The sequence below is a fragment of the Halichoeres trimaculatus genome, unplaced genomic scaffold, assembly GCF_033239565.1.
Source record: "Halichoeres trimaculatus isolate MK-OKI-2021-1 unplaced genomic scaffold, fHalTri1.1 fHalTri1_scaffold_2, whole genome shotgun sequence".
Taxonomy (NCBI): domain Eukaryota; kingdom Metazoa; phylum Chordata; class Actinopteri; order Labriformes; family Labridae; genus Halichoeres; species Halichoeres trimaculatus.
The window spans coordinates 29987165-30013857 of record NW_027437180.1 but is presented as its reverse complement, the minus strand read 5'-3'; the positions used below and the strand labels follow the sequence as shown (position 1 = coordinate 30013857).

The 26693-nt window shown below is 41.2% G+C and overlaps 1 protein-coding gene across 2 annotated transcripts in view; it reads right to left on the bottom strand.

Moving 5' to 3' along the window:
- The window catches only part of doc2g (double C2-like domains, gamma), a 98396-nt gene that overhangs the window by 37071 nt on the left and 34632 nt on the right, over positions 1 to 26693 (bottom strand). Inside the window, exons 1-5 of one of the 2 annotated variants that reach the window (XM_074688765.1) lie at positions 16023 to 16199; positions 12540 to 12948; positions 11968 to 12047; positions 11349 to 11423; positions 2524 to 2633 (exon numbers count right to left, since the gene is read on the bottom strand). In XM_074688765.1, coding sequence (XP_074544866.1) covers positions 2524 to 2633; positions 11349 to 11423; positions 11968 to 12047; positions 12540 to 12930 — 656 coding nt within the window. In that variant the 5' untranslated portion in view covers positions 12931 to 12948; positions 16023 to 16199. Of the gene's footprint in view, positions 1 to 2523; positions 2634 to 11348; positions 11424 to 11967; positions 12048 to 12539; positions 12949 to 16022; positions 16200 to 26693 lie in introns of those variants that run through there. The other variant, XM_074688775.1, reaches the window with a different exon arrangement.

Sequence of the window (26693 nt, the reverse complement as noted above, 5' to 3'; positions counted from 1 at the left end):
TTCATTACATCAAGCAGCATTTTCTGCCCTGTTCATTTTCTGTCTGATCCGTACATTTAAATCAAATAAAAATAGTCCAAGAGTTCAAATTTCACTCTCAACATGGAGTCAAACTTGCAAGAAGACAGTGCCACACACCAGACATTCACTTCTCTGTGTCATCAAAACAACAATGGAGACTTGTGCTTATTCTGAAAAGTCAATCAGAGGGGCTGTTGAATGAAGACCAGCTAACTAACTTCAGTGAAACTTGCTTTTATAACCACAGCAAGGACTCATACTGAGCCTGACTTCTTCTAAAACTTGTTTTCTTCAAAAGTTTGCTTCACTGCTGGAAGGTTTGTTAGTTGTTTTTGTTTGTCTTTTGCAGGAAGTAAACTTATCCCTGAACAGTTTCTTCTTAAGAATACGCTATCTGTGGGCACAGAAGTTGTAACAGAGGTATTCTGAATTCTGTTTTGTTTTCTTCAAGTTGAAATGTACTCTAGCTTTACAGCTGGCAATGATTGCTCACAGGAAAACAGTCCACAGGCAGAACACAGACTGTGATGCACTTTCAGCCTGTTGTTGTATCTGGAGAAACAGACACTTGCACAGAACTCAGATTTCCATCCAACTGTGGATCTGGTCTCTAAGCTACAACTTCATTCTTACATTTTTAGCTGTTTGTTTGATTGTAAGAATAAAAAAAAATACAAATACGGAAGAATAAAGCTGACAGCCATGTTTTACTTATCCAAAAAAGTTGTTTGGAAGTCCAGGAAACTTTGGTTGTCAATCTCACAGGCTATGCTTTCATCAAACAACAAATGATTTGTTTTTTTCAATCAGCAAAACACATCAGGACTTAAATCTATTTTTCTGAAAGCCTTGCTCTTGAGCATTCGAATCATGTTAATGTGAACTGGAGTGTTTTTGCTCTTGCAGCAATTTGTACACCCTCTGCATTGTCCAGACCCTTCGGCAGGTCTACAGGGAGGCTGAGTCTGGACAAAGTCTTCCCGCCTCGCAGTGCAATGAGCGCAGGGATCAAGGAGTACAGTATCTCTTTCTCAGCACCATGCTGGGAGCAGCAGGGCAGCATGCAGCAGGGCAGAAACCAAGTGAGTAAACATCTCTCCAGGGATCCCTCTGTGTTTTCTCTATTCTCTGACTGTTCGCCACTTTCTGTTGAGTAATGAGAACTAAGTCTGTCTATTGGCTGAGGTACCACGCTGGCACCTGAACACTTCCAGAGAGAGTTGGAGCACATTTTCTACCTCTTGTCTGTGTTTTACTTTCTCCTTGCTGACAGACAATGTTCCATTCACTTGCAGTCTCACATTTTTCCCAAATTTCATTTCTTGGCTCCACTTTGTGTAAACTCCCCTCCCCCCATCACTCGCTCTTTTTTTTCCTCAGCTAAGTGAATTTCCTCATTCATCACTTGATCCATTTCACCACACTCTCCTTCTTTTAGCTGACCCTTGGATCCCCTTCCTCTGTTCTGTTGTCCTCCTCTATCTTGTGCTCCCTATTCTCCTCTTCCACACTGCCTTATCTGTCACTTGACATCATTCACGCTCTCCCTCTTGCTCTCTTTGTTGATCTTGGCAGTCACTTCTCTCTTTCTCTCCCTCTCTTCATCTCTAGCTCGACTCTGGTCACACTCCTCCTCCTCGTTTTTGGCTTTCCGAAGCCCCCGTGCTGGCTTGTGTCTGTTGGCTGTGTCCTTGGACAGAGGTCAGGTGGGTTTCCTCTAAATTGAAGGGGGTCTCCTCAAGCTGATGTTGTGTGCGGATGTGTGCATATTTAGAGGGGAAAAATAAACGTTTTCTTCTAATGAGTGTGCTCTCAGAAAGCTCAAGGATGTGTGATGTTTTCAAATGTGTGTGTGAGTGTGTTTTCCACTTACAGAGGAGGGGCCATGCATGTTCTCTGTGTCTGTTGTTGTCCTTGAAATACACATGAGAGAAAAAGCCCACACCTGACTGTCCGCATTTGTGTAAGAGATAAAGATGAGCTACATGTGTGTACGTGGAGTGTGTTTGTTTGCACGTGGGCGCAAACATCAGACTGTGTACGTGCTTCTGTTTCCTCAGGATAAACAATAACATCCAAGCCTATTATGAATCTGCTGAGTAAACTGACACTGATTATAAGCAGCGCACGCGTTCAAAAACAAAACACATGTACGGCTCTGTCTCTGTATCCTCTCACACATGCAGGATGACACGAGTGTGTCACAGCTTTTTTGGGCCAAGATGGCTACGCTTGACCTCAATCAGTCCGTATGGAGAGCACAGCAGGAGGGAGGGGGGCGGAAACTCACCGGCACAGCCGGCACCTGAGCAAGTTACTGCAGCAACAGCAAGTGGAACAGTTGGCTGGCGTCGTCTGGCTGTAATAATGAATTACCTGGAAAAGCCCACTGGGAGGCATAGACTGCTGCTGGCAGTGCACTGGAGAATTATAAACCATGGATCTTTATCTTCCACGTAATAAACTGGTCATTGCGCTATCTATTGCTGGCTGCACACCTACCTGAGTGTTTTAGTGGTCATGTCGGCTGCTGTGATGCCATGATACACCAGAGTTTCATTCCATACTGGATTCAACGTATTCTTCAAGGTTTTCGTGCGCAGCTTGTTTGCCTGTGGAGATCAAAAGAAAAAAAGATATGAAAGAAAATTATAGGACGACAGATCAAAAGTAGAAAAGAGGAATGAACAATGTTTTAAGGGTGAGGGAGCAAGCTCGTCAGATCTGAATAAGAGAAAAGGGAATCTGAGATCATGAAAAAGAAGAAAACGAGCGACACCAAAAGATCAAGAAAGAAGGAAGAGCAGGAGAAAGTGAGAGAGGAGAAACATCATTTATCTCTGTCCCTCAGGAAATAGCAGACATCTGCTGCCTACTTTGTAGAGGAGAGTGAGAGGACGCAAGGCTTCTCTCGCCTCACCTGTCCGTCTGTCTGCTCCTCAACTTGATAAGACAGCACATTAGCACGAGCCAGACCTCAAAAACAAGCACTGTGTCTCAAACACACAGCGGCCAATTAAACTGCACAACACACTCAGCATGAAAAATTAAAGCTTTCTAAGAGAGGAAATGCCCACGAGCCCTGAATAGCTTCACCATCCATAAATAAGTTTGCAAGCCACTTGCTGCCTTATTTCTCAAAGTTGCCTTAAGGTTTTGCTCATCTTGTTTGGGTTTTTATTTTGATTTCCTCATGTTTATATTGTAATGTTTATCATCCCTCCAAGATATTTGGCCCGCATTCTATTAAAATGCTTTTTCACTTGCTCCATACATATAAGTTTTGCCATACCCTCTTTAAAAAGCTCAGGCTTGTCCTGTGTCAATCCTCCTCAAATTAAATGAACTAATGGAACATCCTGCAGACAAAGTCTAAGCTAGCTGTCCTCTCGAGCCCAGAGAAGCTATCAGGGGATGGGATACTAACTTGTATGCTGTAGCTACAGTTTTCAGGTACCGACACTTCACCTCAGTGGTAACTGGATCTTAGTGCACTTCTGCATCACTACAAATACTCAACTTCACGCATTGTAAGGACTGTGACTTACTTGCTGGTTTTAAAAGTTTACAGGAAACAAATCCAGGGCAGGCAACTATGTTTTATCAGTTACGTTAGGGGTAAAACTGTTGCAGAAAGTTAAAAATTGATGATGGTATGGAGCTGCTGCTAACTGAAAGCTCATGGTTCTTAAAGTTACTCAAGAAATCTTTGACAAAAGAGCAAGAAATCTTTGACAAAAGAGCAAGAAATCTGTTCAAAATGTTTATCAGAATAAGAGCGCGGATACTCCGGGTTTGAATCTTTCCGGCATGTCATTACCCACTCTCACCCTGTTTCCTGCTCTATCTACTGTCCTCTCTCTTATCCAGTTAAAGGCACAAAAGCTGCCAAAAATAACTTAAAAGCACACACACACACACACACACAGACACACACACACGTGTATATATATATATATATATATATATATATATATATATATATATATATATATATATATATATATATATATATATATATATATATATATATATATATATATATATATATATATATATATATATATATAGATAAAGTTATTACAATTATAAAATATACCATGTTTTCAGCATAATATGAATTAGTCCAATCCAATGACATTTCACTTGCACAGGGTAATCAAAGTTAAAAGGTCAATGTAATTTACGGTTGTAAGAAAGTGAGTCATTAATTGGCAGGAAGGGGGTAAATTCCTTGAGTAATGCAACAGGCTAGCTAACAGGTGTCCAGGCCGATGAACAAAACGGAAAGACATAAATGAAGACAGCAATAGTAATCAGAAATGAATAAACTAAAGAAATTAATTTATTTAGCACCTTTAAGAAAATGAGTTTATAAAAACATATTTCAAAACAAAGAAGGAACCCAAGACAAAAAAAATAAACAGAACCCAACCCTGAAATACCAACGTCAAGAAGAAACCTAATAATTAAAACCAATCCGACACGTTTACCCATAACAGGAACCAAACAACATAAAGGACTCCACTATGTCCCAGAACCCCACACTTCTAGGTTCTGGTAGAGCTGGCTTAATTTCTTCAGTTGTTTATGGGAAAGTACATCCTCTACTTAAAGCTTTAGTTAAGATGGAGAGTCAGCGTTGTGGGAGGAAGTGTCCCACAGAGCAGTGGATCTCTTAAGACTCGTATGTCTTGGCTGCTCATTGGACGGTTAAAGCCAGAGAATGGATGATGCCATGTTTATAAAGAGACTGAAACACTTCTATTCAAGGACTGTAGACTGCAGGATGCCTTTGAGTAGATGATGTTGATTTCCTTTTTTAATGGTTATATGAGATTTCACAGAAGGGACCAGGACTAGGGATGGGTACCTTTCACATTTGCAACAATATGGTACCAATACCCGGTATCTGGCAATAGGTACCGGTACTCAATGGTACGAATTTTTTGTACTTTTTTGTGTTTATGTGGTAAAAAATACCAATCTTTTTAAATAACAAAATATACATTTTTTCAATTTAACACATTCATTCTTCGATATATAACTCTGCAATGCTGCGTTCATGTCCAGCATGGAAAATCGCCTACTCTTTTTCTCCCCACAGTCACAAGGATGCATTGAGGTATCTAAACATGGTACCTTTTGGTTTTACATGAATCGGTACCTGGTACTTCTGACAGACTTCAGTCAGTGCCAATAAAAGTACCTAATTCGGTTCCCATCCCTTACCAGGGCTGTTGGGAAACAGACATCTGGATGAAGCCTTAGTTTGTTTAATCGAAGCTCAACAAAAACTCATTGAGGAGAACCAACAGATATCCACCTGCTCTGCGGTTGTGGCCTGAGACCAGAACTTTCTGGACGAGACACCCTGATTTGGGACTGCATAGGGACTCTATTCCCACCTGGACTGGCAAGCTTCCAGATTCTCAGCTAGTCTCATATGTCTATCCAGCCCTAAAGCCTTGTCTCCAGTGTTTCCACTGCTTCAGGGCTAATTCACTGTCGCTGACGTCAGAGGTTCCTCTGCTGGGGATAGTTACGGGAAAAGATTGTTAGGCGTGAAACTTCTCTTACTGGTGGGATTCACTTGAAGAGAAAAGTTCCCATTCCTTTGTTGACCACTGACATAGTTATGCTCATCTTTGCAGATGTTGTCCAGAAGGGACAGGGTGCTTCAGTTAAAACAATGCTCTAACTCCTGAAGTCTCTCCCAGAAGACTCTGGAGGGGGGAACTCCTTGCATGAAAGGTGGTAAAAGGTACTGATGGAGAACTGCTCTGAAAATGTTCCTCCATTAGAGAATGTCTCTCGACTCAAAGTAAAGATTCTTCGTAGAAATCAGACACAAAGAAATTGCGGGGCACATCTGAGAAACACGACATGACAGTGACAACTGCTCAAAGCAACCCACAAGGACAAGTGTCCGGAATATGCCAGGATGAAGCCCCAGGATGACAGACAGTTGAGCTTCATCTTTCAGGTTATGGTGTTTCTTGATGAGCCCCATGGGGAGAATGCTGACCATTATGCTGTCAACTTTAGGATCACTGAAAACATATGAGCTGGTCCAGTGACTGTATAATTACTAGACCAAGTCATCCATTGGTTTCTTTTTTGCTTGCCTCGATGGCCACTTGGCTGCCGTGATGTTTGGTATTCTGTAGCTTCTGGATTAAGTGATGGATTGGCCAGTTTACCCTGAACACAACAGAATGGGAACACAAGTGTTTACTCATTAGCCTGAGGAAGCTAAGAGAGCTTGAGGAGAGTAGCAGACTCATTGCCCTACTTGCCAGAATCTCCAGTCAGAAAGCAGACCAATGTCATGTAAAGGTTAACTTCAAATAGCGGGTGCCCACTTCTCTACCATCTGTACTTTCACTGGGAAAAGCCAACAACAATCTAACAAGCCAGGCATGGCTAGCCTAGTAGAGATGCTTCATGAGATTATGCCTAAAAGCTTGACCACAGACATGTTAAACTGCCAGTTGGATCCATAAATCATTTAGAAAGCCATGTTAATTGTCTAATGGGTGACATGAAGGATGAAAGAGTGAATGAAAATGATTTAACCTTGCCTTAAAGGACACGCTTGTAAGATTTAATGGATCTACTGATCTGGTTGCAGATTCCAACCCTCCCATTCAACATTACCTTCCAAATGTGTAGGAGAAAACACAGTGGGTGTGGAACTAGGAGTAAATGAAGCAGGCTTTTTGTGGTGCCATGCTCTTAAAAAGACACTGTGGTGCAACATGGCAAATGCAAACATCCTCTCTGATATGAGCCTATTCTGGGGTAAAAGCTAACCCCAACATTTCATACTTCAGGTGGTTTTACACTAGCAGAAACATCCCTATGAATATTTCATTTTGTTTCTACCAATAGATCTCCCTAAATCTTCAACGCTGGTTCTTAAAGGGAATTCTCAATCTTTTTTTAAAGGACTGACCCATTTTTAAAGATTCACATCTTTTGTAGGAATAAATCTGCTCAGGGCTGTGTGCCATAGATTGGCACGGAGAAGTCTGAAGAATTGAGAGGGAGACAGAGCGAGACATTTTGTTCATTTTGGTCTTTTTCTGCAGTTTGTAGACAACAGGAAAAATGTGTGTGCTTTGCCAGCCGTCTAAATTTTCCAGCAGTATTTAGAGGGAGGAGGTATATCTCCACATCTACCAGTAACATTGAAATGCTGCACACATTTTCAAGCATCAACCCATCCATTTATTTGTCTGGGCAGCTGGCAAAAGGTAGTGCAGACATCCCTCTCTTCACAAGAGGGAAATGTAATGCACCATTTACAAATTTTATAATATAAGGCTGACACAGAGGCATTCTCCTCGCATACTGATGACTTTTATTTGATATTTCATAAGTATGTTTAATACACAGACCTTTTCTTGAGTCCTTTTATGCAACATTTTGGTATTTCTGCCTTAATTTGTTTGAGTGAAGGATCTTCCACTGCTGCTGGTTATGCATAATTATACAGAGTCTGTGTGCTTGCAGCTTGTGAAGTAAGTGTGTATGTTTTTCTTTCCAAACAGTCCTGCTGGTGTCTGAGGCTTTGCAGATAAACACCTCATCTCTTACTCTCCCTTTTTTCTCTCTGCCACAGCCAGCCTCTTGCGAGTGCCTCAGGGTCTGATCCTGAACTGTCCTTTCCATCTTCCTTCCTTGGTCTGTTTTTTTTGTCCCCACATCCCATTGTTCTGCCTGTGCTGCTTTTCCCCCTTTCACTCCCTTCTCCCGTCACCGTCTCCTATTTAATCTCCATTTTCTGCGAGAAACTTTTGGCTCTTTTTCAAGAGTCACCCCCACAGAGCCTGCTCCATGAGGGGAACAAATGTTTTTCGATTCATGTCATTTGTTTGATTCATTAATAACGTGCAGGTGGAGCTGTGTACAGGCAGAGTCACGTCTTGAGGGTCTCACATATTTTTGTGTGCCAAAACAACTGTTTCTCCACTCATCATCAGTCCTCATTGACTGAATTGGGTTGGATTTGTAAGCACATTTCTGTCATGCTTCATCTAAAAACACTTAAAACACCAGCTCTGTCTTCCTGCCCTCTGTCACTCCCTGGCTCCATTTTCCCTCTGCACTTGTGCTTTTACATCTGTTTCTAAATGTTTTATCTCTAGCCCTCCATCTGTCCATCACACTCTCCCTTCTTTTTCTCCATCTGTCTGCACGGATCTTATGCATTTCACACTTTCTTTCTCTTGATTCCCTTTTCCCAGAGCTGTAGTTGAGGAAGTCAAGACTGTGTGTGAATTTCCCAAGCACCTCAATTAGGAATGGATGGTGACAAAATAACCAAGATCATAAACAGACCTAACTATTGTACCCATGTTTGTGTGTGAGAGTGGGAGAGGGGCTGACAGAGTGGGGAGACGGATGACTAGAGCATCACTGTGTGACTGTGACTAAAGCCTTAGCATGTGTCTGCAAGGTCATAGGCGTATATATGTTAGCGTGTGCTGGTTTTTCACATCACAAGACAGCATGCCTGACTGTGCAGTGGTTATAGGGCGTGTGTTGGAGGATGTGAGGGGCTGAGAGAAGGAAATGACACTTCATTGTGTGCATTTTCTCTGTATTTTGACAACTCAATCTTGCAGAAAGTGAGACCTTTTGTGTTCTGTATTATTCATTGTAATGCTCACATGCTGAGCCTGAATGCCGACAAGAGCTGGTGTGTGACTGCGTCCGTCATCCTCATTCTTACATGCGTACGCTCCCGCCTTTTTCAAGTGATGTGGCCCCAGCCTGGTGGGTATTTAACACACGGCTGTTCATGGGTACTTACCTACCCCATTGATGCTTTCTCACCACCCCCCCACCACCTCTACCCCTCCTCTCCCCCCATCAACCCTCGCCTGTTGACGTGAGCCGTGTAACAATCCTCCCTGTTTCCATGACAACCACCTGCTGCTGTCCTCCCCTCATCTATCTCTCCCTCCCTCCCTTTCTTTCCTCACTCTCTCTTTTCTCCCTTTCAGTTGTCTCCCTTCTCTCTCCCCACACTGTTGGTATTTCAAGGTCAAAGAGGGTCACAGGCGGATGTGAGATACAGACAGAGATATGGGCGGAAAGTGGGGAAAAGAGAGTGATTACGACGTGAGGGGAAGACAGACTGAGCAGGAAGGCTGGAGGACACACAAAAAAAATCCCCCAGACGTTGTTATTGTTAGCACCTTAGACCTCAGGCAGTTGCCTCGTTCAACCCTGTCTTTCCTCAGCGGCCTCCCCACACTTACCATAACCTTGTTTTATCTCAACCTTGAGCCAAAATGGCCGACAACAGGTTGCAGTCTGACAGAGCTAAAGGTTGGTATATCGTGGCAAAGCTTATCTTCCCCCGCTGCTTGAGCTGAAAACAAGACAAGAGCGGTGCGGCGGACCAGAACATGTTTGTGCTTGATAAAGCAGAGCCATGGACTGACCACATTATGCTGGAAGAAACTGCAGTGTGCTCTGCTCCACACCTTAAAACAAATCACAGCTTTCCAAGAGTGTTTAGTATTTTTGATCAAGTGTTTTACACATACCTAATTTACTAAAGTATTTAAAAAAGTAGAGCACACAGGACATAATCAGTCCCCTATGATGTCCCCTATGATGCTTCTAGATGGTTGGTGTTTGGTCATAGGTTTCCCACATTGACTCAAGTTTGCAGATAAGTAGGGAGCATGGGGTCCTTTCTTTTACATTTTCAGAAACTGTTAACAAATGTGTTTTTTGTCATTTCCAATATCTGAAAAAAAGTTCTCATTAAATCAAGTAAGGTAAACGTTACATTATTTTCCCAATTTGTTTAATCAGCTTTTGTTCAGTAAATAATTATGGGGGATGTGTTGTGATTTTTTGATACTCAAGTAAACTTTCAATGATAGTAAAAACAATAAAAACAGGAGTTCATGGGACTGTTATTTGGTCTTAAAAATGTGTTTTTTATTTTTTTTCCATCCACTGATTATCGTGTGATACTTTGTGATTTTTTTCTTTGTTGACTTTGTGATATTTTCTTTGTCTTATGAAATAAGAGAGGTAGGTCTAAATAAGCTTTAGCTTCAACCTACACCCTTTCAGTTTCTCTTGGGGAATCTGAAATTTTGAAACTTCATTTCAAGTTTGTAAATTGTTTCATGTTGGGCAAGAGAACCGAAATAAATTCCTTTCATTCAATTAGTCATTCACAACCGCCAGACAGTGGTTGAAGGGCATCTGAAAGTTGTACGCTTTTTGCCATTAAGTAATAAAAAAACTTCCAAATAACATGAGGCGGCATATATGTTAGTTGTTGGTAAAATAGAGGCAGCACTGTGAGAAAACGGTCTGAAGAAAAACACTGACTTCTGCAGGGCCAAAAAGTTCTGGGAGACAAAAACAAAGTTACATCCAAACTTTTTGGGTAAAACTGGATTATAGTTTGATCTGTAGATGATATCTATTTGTACAATATTTGTAACAAGCCTACAACAACTTTTCACAGCTGTTAAATGGACTCAATGCCCATCCTAAAAGTTACCTTCCAGTACTTAATGGTCCGACTCATCATCTTCCTTAAATCAAGATTAAACAGTCACATAGAGGGGGGAACAGTGGGGATACGATAACTTCTTTGTGGATCTTATTCTGCAACTTTTGGGTCAAACTAACTCCTAGGAGCAGCTGTGGTTAGGTGGTAACCAAGGTGTCCTTCTTTCAAGACACTGAATCCAGGAGGGTGTGAATGGGTAAAAATGGTGTTAATTAACACTGTTTGGCACTTTGCATGACAACGTCTTTCATCAGTAAATGAATGTGAGATGTGGTGTCAAAGCATTAAGATAAGAAGTAGAGGTACATTTTCTATGTACTTGTTATGAGGAGGAGGGCAAAAGGTGTGAAATGTCATAGAACATGTTCACTAAAACTAAAAGTATTAAAATGTAATAAAAAATACCATATAAAAATATCAAGTCTGATAGAGGTTTTTGATGTGTCTGTTTTGTGCTTTTGTTTACAGCCCCAACGTGGGATCAAACAAAGCAGTAAACAACAACAATGCAGTTTCCTCTGCTGCCCAAAACGCTTGATTCTTTTATTGTGTTTCACTGACAGCAATCAAGAGATGGCAGTGATTATTATCAAAAAGTTAAAGAGCATCTTTTGTTTGGTTTCTTGACTTGAATAATGAATCAAGTGTTTCCTATTTTCAGCTGCTTTCCTGTGTGCTGTGGGACTTTCCTGAGGCAGTATCAGTGTGTGGAGCAGCTCTGTGTGGTAGCATGTTACATTAATTGACACTGAGGTGAGGTTGGAATAATGACCTTGCTTGCTCCGGGGAGAAGATGTAGCTTGACGTATGGATCTGCCAGCCCATTGGAGTCCATGGCTTTCAGTCCCTGATGACAGAAACACACAAAGATATACATTTACACATTGTGTTAAAGTGACATCAGCATGGCCTGAAACCCTTCACACACAGCAGGGAGGGTTGGGATGAGGCAGAGTACCACAGACTTTTCATACTGTAGTTACAGCTGTAAAGTGCCTCTGGATGTTTCTTCACAGGCTGCTGTTTTCTCCCCTTCAGGATCTCTTTGTGTTGTCCTCAGGGGAACCACTCAAAGAGCTTTACATAATTAAAACCATGTTACAGTACATGATGTGTAATCCAAGGCTGTTGTCCTTGAACAATGGACATCCCAAATGTATCCAAAGCAGCAGGAAAGGGATGATTCTGTCTTGAATTGACAAGCTGCCGCAGCAGAAGTGTGACTTTAAGACAAAACTGTCTGATGTCTTATGCAAACTTATAAGCAACACAAGAGAATTGTTTTCATTGGGCCTTAAAGGCGGATTACGCAACCAAACATACAAAAACACACAGACAAATAGAGTGACAGAGTTCTGTTTGTATGAAAGAGCTGCTGAAATTATGCGTACCTTCGCCTTGTGAATAGTACAGTGAAGACAGTTGTTCTCCTGATCAAAGAGCAGATTGAACTCCAATGTTCCCAGGTAGGCTGAAAAAGTAAAACACGCAAATAACAGCAATTACTGCCAGTGGAAGGACAAACACACTCAATCGCACACACACGCTCACAAGCTCTGAGTCATATTTGAAGCAGATGGCCTCTTAAAAACACGCCGATGCCTAATATGAATTGATCTGTCTTGTTTGATTACTGTTTGGGAATGAGCAGAAACTTGCCGGCCGAGTCCCGCTTTTTGCAACAATGTCCAATAAATCATCGGAGGCGCCGTGTCACACAAAGCGGGAGTGACACACACTTTTGGCAAAATGCTTGACTCCACATTTACTCCAAAAGCATATGTTGTGCTTCTGGGGAAGCTGCAGTATCTCATTTTGAGTTAAGGAAAAGAGATGAAAAGGCAAGTTTTAAAAAATGGGGAAATGTTTTTTTCTGCTGCTTCGTGTTTTAATTCCCTATTAAGTAAATACTAACACTGAACACAACTTTTCCACTGTGCTCTCCTTTATTTTCCCCACTCACTGTCATCGTCATCTGAGTCGACAGTTTCCTCCCTCTCTCCATCTTGGCTCTCCCTCCTTTCCCCATCCTTGTACCCTCCTCCAATTGTCTCTCCATTGAACGTCTCTTCTTTTAAGATCTTCTTCTCCCTCGGAGGTGGGGGCGTGCAGGGGTAGTCGTGGAAACGCGGGAAAAAGTCTGAGATCTGCGGGATGGGAAGAATGGGGCCCGGGCACACGTTGATGGCAAAGTGCTCCTGCATAGAGATCTTGACTGGCGAGGGAGGGGGGAGGGCGGTGGAGTGGGGAGTTGTTGAGGGGGAGGTGGCGGACGAGGCAGGGGTAGAGGTGGAGGAGGGAGGGATGACGAGGTGGGAGGTGGAGGGGGGCGGAGGGGGTTTGGAGACGCTCATGTGGACTGTCGAACAGGGCTGTGGGATGAGAATGAAGGGATGAGGTGGAGAGAAAGAAACAAATAAGAACAGACAAAGAGAAGCTGCAGGATCATAGCAAAGGGGAGGAACGAGAGGCTTAGAACTGGGAGAGAGAAACAGAGCAACAATCCCATCCTGAGTGTCTAACTCTCCCCTCATTGTTAGTTTGCACAGCAGCAGCAGCAGGGGTCAGCTCTAGTCATGGTGAGTTTATGTTCTCAATATGTTAAGATTCACGGCACATCTGAAGCTGGAGAAAACTGAAATATGCGTCTGCTCCCATCAGCTGATGCAAACCTGACTTTTAAAAAGCCAAAAAAAGAATTTGCCAGAGTCTTTGGCACTTCAAGTGTGACTCACACTTGGTGTCAGCACACCAAGTCTGCACTCTGAATTAATATTCAAATGTAGCGCAGTAAAGTATGAACAAGTGATGTCACTTGTGTATCTGCACTTCTCTCTAATCCTTCTCTTATCTCCGGCTTTCACTCTTCCCTCTTGCAACTGCAAGCCCCTGAGCAATATTTACATAATACTACTCGAAGCCTTGCTCGGTCTTTACCATATTTGTCAAATGAAGTGTAATAACTGTAACCAAACTCTAACCACGTTAAGCCAAATGCTATCATTCTCTTCCTTCCCTGCAGAGAGACGGATAACAGATTTCCTCTTACGCACTCCGTCACTGCCACTGTGCTTTTTTTTCTTCTTAGATCTAGTTTGATTTCAGTGATCACAGGGACAAACCTCAAACTGGGACACGACAGTGTTTCCATTTGTTTGCTGGTGCTGTCCTAGATTTAACTGTTGAAGGCAAATTGAAGCATCTTCACCTAAAATATAAAGCCAGACGGGAAGAGACTTGACAGATTCTGCCTGCCTTTTCTTCTTTTTCTATGCTGAGGACATACCAGTGCATGAACCTTTGAGGAGATGGGTTTGGGGACACAACTCTATCCAGATGCATTACTGTGCTGTGTTAACTACTTGACTCTCTATGTTTCTTACAATAGATCAATGAAAAGGGAAGAAAGTGTTTCTGGAGACACAATCATGATTCAATAAGATGAGGACCAGCTTTTGTCGCTGTGATCATCAGAAAGGAGTCCAGCAAGTCATCCAACTGACATGCAAATGGACAGTTGCATGATTATCAGATGCTGAAATAATTCATTCGCTTGGGTTTATCTTGTCTTTCACAATCAATGGGAAAAGCAGCAAAAAGGTAAAAAAAACAAAACAAAACAAAACAACAACAATAAAACAAAGACGACTTCATTAAATGTCCCATTAGTAATACATGCATTACTGTTTTTCAAGAGGTCTCTGACACATACAATTTTCAATTAAGCAGTTGGAAATGTAAAGGTTTGCAGATTATTTCCAGCCATAGAAATAAAAATATATTTCAGTTTAGAAACATTAACTAAATGAATTCTCAGTCTCTATAAACAGCAGTGTGACAAGCAGGACAGCAAATGGGTTGTTATGATCTCAAAAAGTGCAGAGCACAATTAGTTTCACAATGAACATGTGACAGATCTTTGTGCACAGCACTGTAACCTGGGGGTCTCAAACAGTGTTGTTACAGGTGAATGAAACCAGGTGCTGTAACAACCAGCAGGAAGCACATTATACCTTTCACAATAAACAGGCGACAGATCTCTTTCAGCAGAACAGTGAATAGTTTGTCTAACCCGTACATAAAAACAGAAATATACCCTGTCATAAAACATGATTACTTTCATAATGAACAGGTGACCGACCATAATGACACGTTCAAGTGGTCCATTTGGGTAGGACAGGTCAAATCTGAATGTTGTGTACACAAGCTGAAACCTAAAAACCTTCAAATTCTGCCTTTAACTACATAACACAGCTACATTACCAATGCAAACAGTGCCACACTGAAAGGTCATTTAAGGATGGAAGTCACTTGTCATCCTCCTTTCAAACAATATTGTATATGTTAATGCCACTCATGTCATTCCTGAGATTTCTCAGTGGCTTGTTTGTGTTTTCTGGGAGATTTTTAAGCCTATGTCTTACCCTAAATGCAAATAATCTGCCTCCTTCACTTTTTGATTGATGCATCTGTTATGGAGACGCAAATAAATAGCTTATTCAGTCCCCTGCTATTTGTCTTGTGTTGCTTTGAAAGCTCATATATCAAAGTCTTAACTCCAGGGCTAAACTAATTAGGTTGATATTTTCATTATCGCTCAATCTGTTGCTTTTTCCTGTTACTTGATTCTTTGTTTGGTTATAAAATTACGTAAAAGGGTGCATTTTCTCTAGCTTCCTTGTGACATATCTGGGTTTTATTTATGGATGTTTTGTGTTGTCTCACAGTTTAAAGATTCAGGATATATGTGAAAAACTTCTGGAGCCGGAAACAGTGGCCAGATTGCATTTGCTGGACTAATCTCTAAATAGTGGCAAAATGGTTGTACATTTTTAATACGTCTTCATAATTAGTGACTTTTAGAGTCTTAACTCTATTTTACTATCATTCTCACAGGTAGACTGAAATTTAGTTAGACTAGAGGAGTAAGTCTAAAGGTGGGTGCAAAAACCACAAACAAAGAGTGAGAACACTCTTTGTTCTCAACCTGTATCACAGTGAAATCCATATTGACAGTTTCTTATAAATGACACGTGTTCATTACACTCCTTCACATGCTTCAGCTTTGAGGTCATTTCCAAACAGGAAGAGACTTAACTCAGATCCAAACTTGCATTAGAGCACATGCTTCTCTCCTCACTACACTGACTTTCAGTACCCTGACTCTCCTCTCCTCCTCACACACATGTGCAGTAAGATACACACAGATAAAAAACCCAATCAGCTTGTTCCAATTTTATAAGCTCCACTCATTTACTTACTCGTACAGCTTAAATGTAACAGAGCCCAAAATTCAACGCTCGTGTCCCCCCGCGCGCCAAATGATCACTTGCACCATGTTGCTCTTGAACTCAAATCGCTCACACCAGTTGTAACATACAGACACTCAAACACATGCAGCCTCATGTGCGCACACACATTGATAGAAAAAGATGGAAAAACGTACCCAGGGACAGTCTTCATCTGTGCCAGCACTCCATCTTGCCTGCTCTCACGTCCTCTGTTTCTCACACACTGAGGAGCATGCAGACCAGCTTTGAGTCAATATATCCCTCTGTACACTCTCCCTCTCCCTCCCTCTCTCCTGTCTCTTCGTTTGCTCTCCTCCTCTCCTCTCCTCTACCCCCCGTCCCTCCCTCTCTCCCTTCCCCTTTACTTGTGACGTATCTGGTTAAAATCCCCGTCAGTCGGCTGCAGACTGTGCATACAGTGCTGTCACTCACTTTTTCACAGGAGTGGAGAGATTTAAGGAAGCCCGCGCAAAAAGAGATGTGTGTGTTTTGATGGTTTTGGTGGTGAGTGGGGTGTACAGAGAGAGAAAGTGACAGACAGATGAGCAGAGCAAGACGGAGAGACAGATGAGAAGGAAAACTGACATGATCCAGACAATCACAAAGGCACCAGCTAAAACAAACATGAAGAGGGGAACGTACACTTAAATATATTCAGTAGATTAGGAGGAAAAATGGGGGAGAAAAAACTGAACACACAAAATGGAAATATCACCCTGGGATGAAAACAAAAATCCAGCAGCTGAAGGACAGAGAGAGGAAATTAAATTCCACGTGTTGACTGAGCTGAACAGAACACACAGCCAGCCATACAATCACACAGCCAGATTGCTTTGTGTTGGCTATGACTATGGACAATATCAGCCAAGCATACGTGTTGGTGTGCGACTGTGTGCTTGTGTTTTGTCTGCATGCGTCCAACTGTGGCAGCTTTCATCATAACTGCAGCCTGAGTGATAAAATGAAGCAAACACATCAATATTGTGGAAATGTGCAGGGTGTCGCTGCAGTGAAGACCAAGTGGACACAGGAAATAATAAAGGTAATGTGGATTCAATATATCCAGCATGAGGAATAAATAAATTATCAGTCTTATGAGGACGTTTTACACAGCATGCTAATCTCAAATCCCAAATAACCCTGTTTGGATTTCTCATAAGAGGTTTTACAGGGATTTATACCTGTTTGGGTCACATGTAAGCAGCGCTATTATGAGCACAACATGTAATCTGAGCCTGTAAATGGCTTGTTTAGGGGTAGAAAAAAGTCAATAACGTATCAAAAAACTCCACATTGCAATAGCAGTACAATACTGTATTCCTCCATTTTATCAACTGTTGATGCATTGATCCAAATAACCCCAAAATCATTCTTCATACATATTATTTTTCCTGTGGGTAAACTATCATCAACTATCACAACCAGCCAACAAATGTGAGAATCTTGTATATCAAAACAAATGTGGCAGGATGCAAGAACGCTCAACAGACAAAAAAAAAAAACAAAAAAAAAAAACAACACCTTGAGCAGATATCTGGTTAAATCTTAGTTTTAAACTAGAAAAGCACTCAGAGAGCGCAGACCTTCGCCAAGCATATTGTGATTATCACACCACACTTAAATCCTACTTTAATTTTATACTTCCATTCAACACACTATCTGTTACAATTTGGTGTTGGTCGCAGGTTTGTACGATAATTTGTTGAAAGTGTTGAAAATTATGATGACCCAGTACATATTTCATACTACAGATGTTAGTATCCAGAATATTGTCCGGATCTGGGTAGTACGTTTACATCTGTCAGAAGTCATGGTGACCTTGTCTTGCATTGTTTTGCAAAGCAATCCGACCATTTATCATGGAGTTACAACACATATGGTGAAAACACAAGCAGCAACCTCCAGTCTACGAATATGAGACAATGTGGAAATGCTAAAATCTGCTGTTTCTCGAGTGTCAGCTTGAGGCTAGCTCCGGAAGTCACATACACACCAAGCCAAAAAAAGCCGTTTTCAAAGCAGAAATTAACCTATTTACAGCCTGATTAAAAAAAAACGTCTCCTGTCTGAGTCGCTAATTTCACTAACGGCACCCACTGTACAGGGGGTGAATTTTTTTTCAAACTCTGCAGTTTAGAGGACATTAGATCGCAAGCTTGCCCAATCAGAGGCACAGCTCAGGGTCACGTGCCGGACAGGCGTCCTATGGCTGTAGGCGAAGCCCCTGCCACTATGAATATGGCCGCTATAGCCGATGTGCTTCATTTTCTGTTTCAGAAACAGACGGGTGACGTTGAAGAGACTACGTCAATGTTTTATACAGTCTATGTGAAAACAGCCCTATCTCACAATGATGAAGAATCCTTTAAAAAAAGTCCTTGACCCAGACGGTGATCTGGATCACCTCTAAAATTTAATCACTTCTTCCTTATCCCATTTTTTACTTTTCCTGAAAACTTCATCAAGATCCGTTTGTTACTTTTTGTGTTTCGTTGTTCACAGAGAAACAAAGAGACAAACTCTCGCAAAAACATAACCTCTTTAGCAGAGGTAAAAATACAAAGCAGCATGCGAGCTGTGGAAAATCCACATAAAGTGACAAGGAAATCAATAAAAAAAACAGGCAATCTTCAGTAATATACAGTCTGAAACAAAGTTGGAGCATTTCAGGTCTGCAGGTGGAACATGCATGACATTCATGTGCAAAGATGTTACATTCAAACTAACTGTTACAGAATCCTCTCATTCAAGGCCTCATTAATATATCTAAACCACGCTATGGTGGGTTTGACGCTTGGAGTTAACCTAAACATTCTTCATTATCGACCCAATTAGTCGTCTATGAACTCGAAGAATATGAAATATGCAATTAAGAAAATGAGCGATAAACAAATTTGTCAAATGCAGGGGGCGAGCGCCTTTATTTACAGCTTATAAAGGCAGAAGATGATTAGAAAGAACATTGCAATGACATATTACTGTCTGGAAAACCATCAGAGCACTAATTGATAGCAATATAATTCTCCACGGTTGAAGAGAAACAGATGAACAACAACCCCGGTCTATTAAATTAATGGTCAGCCGCAGGAGGAAGGGGAGTTTCCAAGTGTAAATGCATGCACCCGTCCATCTGCAAGCTCTTTGATTTACTTTGGGCATCTCTTAACTATCAGCATCACATCATCAATATTGTGTTAACAGACCATTACTCTGTATATTCATTAATCTGAAAGAGAACATGAGCACTTAATGAATTAAAATGAGATAAATGAATGAACAGTCCACCAAAGCTGAACCAACCCTCTTTAAGTAGGTGCTTCAGACATGCAGGGATACATACTTTAAGTGGCTTGAAATTGATGCAGCCATGCTGCTAAAGTGCACCCCCGTCCTTGCTGGAAGATGACAAGAGTCCTTCTTAATGGGCTTCATGCTGTTGGTTTAAAGAGAACTGTTCACCTGTTTAGTAGAAACTGAAAAAGAAATGTGTGCAACTGTGTAAAGGTTTGAGTTTCCAGGACTCGGAGAGCAGCAGCTATCAGACAGCTGCAGAGCTCTCACAGCCGACCTGCTAACCACCAGAACTCTCAGACAGAGCTCTTCATGAGGCTGGGCACCCAAAGGACAGTGCACTTCACCAGGAGAGCACTTATTCCAGTCTCAACATGATAAGGTCATGGCTGATTTACAAAATGCAAAGACGTCTGGTGCAGGTTATAAGAACAACACATCCAGGAAAATATACAAACAAACATTCCAAGTGGTCTCTGTCTTGGGTTGCTATGAACATGGAGCACACAAATGTCATGTCCACAGTATTCTTTGTAGAAATACAGTGCTCTGGCAACCATGGAAAGTCCAGACTTTGCCATTATGCTGGATATTTTTAGTCTGATGATGTCATCGTTCAGACTGAGCCAACAAATAAATTAGTCTCCACAGGACTTTTATGCTTGGAAGCAGAGGGCTGTTTTTAAGCAGAATTTGTACTTTTTCCTGATGTATTGTGAACTTTTGTGTAGTGGACTTGTAAAGAATAGACACAGTAAGTATCCTATCCTTAGCCCTGCTGATATAAAGTAGAAAAAATACTCATTTCTTGAGACTTCATCTCAACAAGTTATTCAAATAAAGACTCCACTCCCTTTTGTGTTGAATTCATTATCAGTCTATGGATAAAAAAAATCTTTTCTACAAGGATTGAAAGATGTCATTTGAGTTCCAGCAAATTACTGTTCAAACAAAATAACTACCATGTTCCTCTGGTCTAGTTCAGTAGCACAAGTACAATCATGGGGGGAACTTGGCAGACTTGGCAGTTGTCCACAAGACAGCCATTGGCGCCCTCCACAAGCAGGTTAAGAAGGTCACAGCTGAAAGGCTGGATGTTCTCAGAGTGCTGCATTAGAATATCAATGGAGAGTGGACTCGAAAGTCAAGGTGCACAATCATCAGGGATACCCTCAGCCTTGAGAGGACTGTTGAGTAGTTAATTCAAGAAATCAGTCGAGCCTCATGAGGAGTGGACTGAGCATCAAGACACAGATGTCTTCAGGAAAGAGGCTATAACCGTTACACTCCTACAACTACATCATCAGACGTTTTACCTCAGGAGAAAAGAAACCTACTTTTCATTGCTCCAAGGTTTTCTTTTCAACTGAAAGCAAATTTTGCATTTCATTTGGGAACCACTGCCTTAGAGTCCAGAGGTAGAAACATTTCTAAGATGGCTGGAGTCGCGAGTATAGATCCCTCAGTCTGAGGTGTGACTTTGGTCATCTGCAAGTGTTGATCAATGTGTTACATCAGGTCCACAGTCAATGCTGTCATCACCCAGGAGATCTGTAGCACTTGGTTTTTTCAATAACCCCCCCTGCAGCGCATCCATGTTACACCATAGTGATGAAGTAGTTAATGCCAAATCCTTGCTAGCTTGTCTTGACAAGGATTTTTTTTGTCCCTCTTCTTTCTGTCTTTGAGATTTGGACTCTGAATGTTAAAAAGTACTTCCTGCTGACGCAACTTTTCTGGCTGCTGGTAGTCTTTTAAAAGTCCATATAAACTCCAGTTGAATAGAAAAACTAGGTTTGTGTTCAAATAAAAACAGCAATTCATAACAATTCATAACAATACAAACATGCCCCGTTCCAACCCTTTTTGCAGTTTATGTCTTACGTGATTTGAAAAGTGACTTCAACTGACTCAAACAATCAATGATAAAACCAAACAGAAAGACAGCACCATCATATGTACTCTTAGTGGCAAAATAGTGAGCACATTGGAGGGACAGGGAAACAATTAACACAATTCACCATGACATCACACTACATGGATTCGTCTGGTCAAGCGTGTCTGGGCCAGTTCTGAGGAGGAAATACAATCAATTGTGCTGAAAAATGAAGTCTGGATGATGGCGCTGCAGTATTGATCTCTCTCAGGGGTAAACACTAGGTAGCCTGTTAGATATTGGATTTTTACACAGTGGCACTGCCCATGACCTGACAAAAGTAAATAATAGTTACAGGAATCCAAAAAATAAAGAGAGGGGAGATTCAACCAGTAGAGCCAAATGTGATAATTGAATAATAGAGATGAAGACATATTTATTCAAAGTACGGAGGAAACACACACAATGTCACAAGATCTACCTCAACAGTGACAAAAGACAGAGTCAGAAATGAAAATTCATGACCAAACATTAGCCATGCCCCTCAGCCCTATGTCAGCATGAATAAAGCATTCGTGTGGCTCATGACTTTAATATAAATAATAAACATCCAGAATGAGAGAGACTGGTTGGAAGGGGAGACAGGGTATGACCAATTTGTTGAGGAGCATTCATCCACTCCCTCTGCATGGCAAGATAATCTCCTCCCATTACGACAGCACAAAGCAGTGCAGGTTTTCCATTAAGTGTCCGACCACAGCCTCCCCAGTCTCTCAGCCAGCCATTAGCTGTGAGATTAAGTAAACCTCCATTTACATACCAGAGGCTCTACCACATGATGAATTTTTCAACATTTAGCACCATACAAGATGGGGGATCGCATACATTTTCTGATTAGGATCAAAGAATCCATTCACTCTTTCCCACACTTGTCCTTGATACTGAGCGCGGACGCATCTTGAATTTCTGAGTCAGTTCTCTACTTTCATTTACGTAATGTGGAGCAGTGTATGTGCTTTAGAAGTCTGTGCCTAAAGTGAAAGAGTAATGGAAGAAGTGTTGAGTTAAAGGGTCAAACATCAATCTGGAAAACTCTTTGCTAAGGATGCATGACTCTGGGAATGATAGGCCACTCTATAGTGTTCCTGCTTAAGCCAGAAGCTAATGGTTAAGAACTTCTAGGTTACGCTCCATTTCACCAAGCAGTTCAGATCAGTTAAACTGGGTTAGCAAAATTTTAGTGGCACTTCTACTGACTAAATCTTGGGACACATCCCCAAATAACCAAAAGGCAACATCCCATTTTTTGGGACCCTTCTGTTGGACATACTGATTCGACCCCAGAAGGTGGAGCTAGTAATACTTCAGTCTGTTCACTGGTTGAAAGAATCATCACTTACAGTGCAAAAGCAGCTGTATTTCTCCTCATGGCACACAGCCTTTTCTGAAGCATAGCTTGATTGCGCTTTGTTACAAAAAGACACACAGAAATCACAAAGAAAGTGAATTGCTGGATGTCTTCCATCGTTGCTCTTTGATTACTGCGTCACATTTTTCTTCTTTGTTGGATTTATTAGCGGGGTACACTGTGTCACACTGCTATGGCGTCATGCTATTATGTAACTGATGCGGCTTTTAGCATCCGGCTTACATGCTGCCTACCAAGAGGGGGCGCAGTTGGCTGTGGAAACACATACAGGATCAGGCTTTACCAATACCGATCATACCAAAATGCACTGATCCAAACCAGATTACTTGGTAGAAACAGGGCTCAAGACTCACTGCTCAGAAACTGCACTATAGCCCAATCAGCAACTTAAGGAGTATCTGTATGTTGAGTGTTCAATTACATAAAAACACATATGCTATTATTTCTTTGTTCATTTCATGCCCTGAGCAGCTCCTGTTCATGTGTTTGTTGTCAGTCTCAGTTTCACAGTAAATTTTAGGTTACACAGACGCCTCACGCTGGCTTATTTCAGCAGAATAAACCCAAACAAGGCACCAATTTATTCTCTCCTTTAAAGTTTTGTTGTAAGTAAAATATTCTGTCAGTTTTGCCCGTTTGGAGAAAAGAAAACAACTTGAAACATATTCCTCTTTAATTGGAGGCTAGATCAACCCTCTTTGGTGTTTTCCAAGGAGCTGGAAAATCTAAGAAAATAGTAATTTCATTGATTACTACCAGGGGGGGTGCCAATCTTGATCTCAACTATCAGATTTGGAGCCAAAGTTGGCAATTGATAAACTGATTGTGAACGATCAAATGATGGATAAAAAGCAAGAGAACACCTGTGAATGTTTGTGAAAGGTGATCGTCAGTTCTGGTAAATGCAAAGCAGCAGTGTTTCTAATAAGACAACACTTCTCAGATTGCTAATAAAAACTTTTCTTACTTAAAGCCAGTACCTCTGGCTACAGCTCTCTCTCTGTAGAAAATGTAAAGACTATTCATACGCTACGACATGACCCTTGAGAGAGGTCTGGGGTATTCAGCTTCAATAGGACCTTTTTAGACATGAGCAGCATGTGAATGATGCTGAGTGTCTTAAGTGTCTGAGTCACATATGGTTTAAAAAAAGAGCCGCTTCCAGTCTGCAACTTCCGGTCTAAGAATATGAGACAACGTGAAAGTGCTAAAATCGTCTGTTTCTCCAGTGTCTGCTTGAGGTTGGCTTCGGAAGTACCAGAAGTCACGTACACACCAAGCCAAAAAAAGCTGTTCTCGAAGCGGAAATTAACCTGTTCACTGCCTGGTTCAAAAAACAAATCGATAAGTTTACTATCGGCACACACTGTAAGGGGGTTGAATATTTTTCTAACTCTGTGGTCCAGAGGATATTAAGATCGCAAGCTGGCCCAATCAGAGGCACAGCTCAGGTCACGTGACGGACAGGCGCCCTAGCTGTACGTGAAGCCCTTTCCACTTCCATTATGGCTGCGATTCCCAATTTGCTTCATTTTCCATTTCAGAAACAGACAGGTGATGTCGGGGAAACTACGTCCATGTTTTATACAGTCTGTTACATTCAAACTTGATACCAGTCAGAATATACTGAAATAATTTTATAATGTTTGGTTGGCAAGTGTGTTTTTCACAGGTGGCTAGTTGTTGATGTTTCCCCAGGGTGGCAGTTGGTGTCACAGGTGCTGCTTGAGATCCACATCACTGAGCTTCGGGGGGAATCACTGGTCGTGTTGGCAGAGAGTGCTGTTCTGTCAAGGTGTGTTATTCTTTTCAGTGCACGTCATGTCCCAAACTTCAGCCCCACACGACTCCGGGCCTCAGCTCCCTCTGTCCCTCTCTCTCAGCCCTGACCACCGACATCACCCTCCACTTTTAACACTTCTGTTTTACCACATTTGTTCAAACACAAATTTGCCTGTGACATGTCCTTAACTCTGAAAAGCTGGGGCATTCACAAAAGAGCAAACATGTGGGTTTATTTTAAGAACAGGCTCATGCACAATGTTACTGAACATGTTTTATTTCATCTGATGTAGTGTGACAGACTGGACCGGTAATGCAAACAAAAGGATGACCCTCTGTCAAATAAAATGAAAGATTAGTATAATTACAACCCCTTAGGATAAATGTGATTTATTCCTTATTTCTGTTCCTCTTTCAAATTTATCATATGCTCTTATGCAGGTCTGATATTCTTCTGTATAGTCTCCTGACCTCATCTGAACCAAGCAGGGTAGATCAGCTATGAGTCACTGACATGTTACACTGACTTTTTTAACCTGTCATTAAAGTATCTATCCAAACTGTAAGCAGCAGTTATCTCTAACTTCAGCCTCCAAGCCTTTGGTTTCAACAAACTGTCCAACACTGTGATGAAACCATGTCGCAAGTGTTGCACACACCTGAGCTTACAAAACACAGTGTTCCCTGGTTTGCCATTATTTTCTTATCACTGGATGGTGATGAGTGAGGTGAGCCCTCGTGTACTCTGAATTTCCTGTGTATCTCAGTTTAATGTAGCACCTCTTTAAAAAAAAACACTCAAAAATCCAGTTTTTATGTAAACTTAGATCATGCTTTTTTATTTCTATGTTTAGTTTCTCAACTAGACAACAGTAGAATAGAAGTTGTGCATGTTTTAAACTTCAGCCGTAGACAAATTTCCCAGAGAGGATATGGCATCATACTGCATCTTTCCTGTTACTTCTTCCTGACATTACCTCTCCTAGCACCTGAAGAAAAGAAATTCAGTAAAATGAGTAGACAGCAACTATTTTCATTTCTCCTGTACTAAAACAATAGTATGAACAATTATCATGATTCTATACTGCATTGATTTTTAGCCCCACCCCATTACTACTGTCATAATAATTTTGGCCCTGTGCCGACGAGTTCTTCTAGTAATGGGGAAAGCAGTTCTTTTCAGTGAAACTGAAACAGCAGAATCAGTTCAGTAAAGTGATTCATTCACCAAATCATTCAGTACTTCTCTGCGGCTCTGCCTGTGAATCAGACTTCAATAAGCTGAAACATGGCCAAACATTTAGTCCTGCCAGGGACTGTACTGAGAGCAGCCAGTGGTGAATAATACGCCAATGAAATAGAATTTCGTGGAATAAAGCTTTAGTACGTTCAGTATTAAACAGATAAATGTTGAATAAAATATTTGCTACTTCCTCAATTTTGGAGACATGAGAGGAGCTGTAGGGAAAGGTTTGAGTGACACAGGGCTCCTGACTGACTCCTTCCTGTTTGGTCATTCAGTACATATCATGGGCATGAAAGGGAGTGTCATTTAAGTTTGGTCATCCAGATGATTTGTTTGTTTGAACCACTTATTCACATCACTTAGTTAATAATGCATGAAGTGCCTGTAAATAGAGGAAAATAGGGGTGGAACAATACACTAACATTTAAGACAAAAATTTTAAGATTTAGATTTTTTTTTTTGGTATGGCAAGGCAACATTTCACAATAAAATAAAATGTATAAATACAACACATTTTCTTCAATTAGAAATCTTTCAAACTGTCTAAAATGAAGCATCACTAGTTCAGGCTTGTTGGTCTTCTAAAATAAATTAAAAATTAAATAAAATTATATATATATATACTCTTTCTTACTTTTGTTTTCTTAAATGCTGCTGTGACTCCTGAATTTCCCCTAAGGGATAGATAAAGTATTTTCTATTCTATTTCTATTCTATTCGATCAGGTTAGTCATGTTACTGATAAATAACTGTTGTTTTGAGCACCAAGCTGCTCCCTCGTCATGGATTCAGAACCAGTTCCTTTTCCGGTATCTCGACCGACATCTCCTTTCCCCAATAAGAAAAATAAAACAGCCTTTATAAAAGGTGAATGATGGTTACCTTACAACAGTTAGGTTTTTGTTTGTGCCACCCAGAGGATCATATAATTTTCACAAGCAGAGAACCAGATTTCCAACAGTGAGAGAATGTTTCTTGTCAGGTTCTTTTCATGCGCTCTCTGCTTAGGTTTGCAGTTTTCTCTCTCGTCGTTTTCTCTTACAGTACACGTTTTGTATGCAGCACCTTTTGTGAGGCACAAGAAAGTAAATGAAATCATTAAAACACACCGCTGTCAGCATTCAGGTAAAGTTGCAGCGCATGCAGGGGTATCCTCTGAACCCTATGGTTCTGTAAAATTAAGAACATGAAGCTATCAAGGC